The sequence below is a fragment of the Tupaia chinensis genome, unplaced genomic scaffold, assembly GCF_000334495.1.
Source record: "Tupaia chinensis unplaced genomic scaffold, TupChi_1.0 Scaffold000374_1, whole genome shotgun sequence".
NCBI classification, from domain to species: domain Eukaryota; kingdom Metazoa; phylum Chordata; class Mammalia; order Scandentia; family Tupaiidae; genus Tupaia; species Tupaia belangeri.
In genome coordinates, this window is record NW_006159872.1 from 1,294,354 (window position 1) to 1,295,900 (window position 1,547).

At 60.8% G+C, this 1,547-nt stretch overlaps 1 protein-coding gene across 1 annotated transcript in view; it reads right to left on the minus strand.

The window, feature by feature from the left end:
- Positions 1–35: 35 nt before the first annotated feature.
- The window catches only part of CHRNB2 (cholinergic receptor nicotinic beta 2 subunit), an 11,059-nt gene continuing 9,547 nt past the window's right edge, over positions 36–1,547 (minus strand). Inside the window, 1 exon segment of the mRNA XM_014589725.1 lies at positions 36–1,547. This exon segment is cut by the window's right edge and continues 129 nt beyond it. Within this exon segment, the coding sequence (XP_014445211.1) occupies positions 1,482–1,547 (66 nt within the window). The 3' untranslated portion in view covers positions 36–1,481.

Here is a 1,547-nt window from a genome sequence, read left to right on the forward strand (position 1 = left end):
CACCCCCACAGCAACCCCCTGCCACCACCACTGTGCCTGGAGAGGCAGGGGTCCCAGCCGAGCTCCAGAGAACAGAATGGCTCATGTCAGGCCAGGTCCCTGGAGTACGTTCGGCAGGCTGACCCCTCCATGACCCGCCATCTGCCAGCCCAGTGCTGGGACCACAAATCAGAGCCAGTCACACGCCAGGGGAAGGAGCACCCTTAAAAGGTCTATTTCCTGGGCTAAAAGGCTGGCAGAGGGTAGAAATTATGTGGGGTGGGGGTTGGAGCAGTGTCAAGCAGCAGCCTCCAGGGACACGCTGGCAGGAAGCTGACTCTTGCTTCCTGGGAGTCTCTGGCCACGGCAGAGCTGTCCTCCCAAAGTTTTGCTCCAAAACCGCTCAGGTGCAGCCGGGAGAGGCACGAGGAGGGGGAGGAGCCAGCTCTCTCCAGCCCAGCTCACCCTGCTGGGTCTGCTGAAAGCGAACATCCTTGATTTACCGCTTTCAAGCAACCAGTTTAAAGTGGAGAACGACCCGGAGCCTAGCCAATGGCGTGCAGGGCCAGGAGGAAGGGTTCGAGATGCCCAGGCTGCCTCACCTTCTGGTCGGCTTGTTCATCTGTGCTTTGGCTCATGTTGGGCTCCATACCTGTGCACAGTTCCTCAAGCTCCAGAGGCCTGTGGACTACAAGCCTTGCGATCGAGTATTTGGGCCGCAGACTCCAAGCCGGTCACGCAAAGCTTCAGGTCACGGAGGCTCAAATTCCCAGCCTGGCCCACCATGTGACAAACTCCAATGGGAAAGGAAGGAGAGGGGTCTCTAGGGGTGCAAAGTTCCTCATCAGGCAGACAGGGACCCAGGGCTGGGCTCTGGGCCCAGAGAAGCAAAGGACTCTGGGACTGAGCTGGAAGCCTTTGCCCAGGAGCCTGTGGCTGCAGGGCCAGGCTACACCTCTGGGTGGGAACTTCTGGCAATGTGTGGCCCCTAGCCCAGCTGCTGTCCACGCGAGCAGTGGGAGGGAGTTAGGTCTCACCTAGGCCTCTGGCCTCCGGCTCCCCTTCTGAGCTACGGTTGTGTCAGGCCAGCCCCGCCCAGGGCCTGATCCCTGTCCATTGCCCTGCACCTCTCCCAACCCCTTCTCCACCTCTTCTCTGATGACTCAGAGGCAGCAGAGGATTCTGTCCCCTTCCTGGCCTCTTCCCATCACGCTTTCCTCAAGGGGAAGGCTCTGACAGTTCTTTCAACTTCTCAGCCATCGTCCTCCACCAGGGGCCCTTGCGAGAGAGGAAAAGGAGAGCAGCCCAAACACGAAGTGGCTGGTCCAGCCTCCGGTGGAGCAACTGCGTGCGCGTGGAGGGGCATGGGGCTCCAGGTGAGGCACAAGGACGGACCTGTGGGGGCAGCGCCCTCTCCTGGTAGCTGTCTCGTCCGTCTTCCACCCGGCACGACCGTACACCAGAGCGCAAGGGGGAGAAGGAGCGTGAAGACAGGGACGGTCTCACTTGGAGCTGGGAGCCGAGTGGTCTGGGTGGAGGAAGGTGGTCGTGGTGTAGTTCTGGAAGAG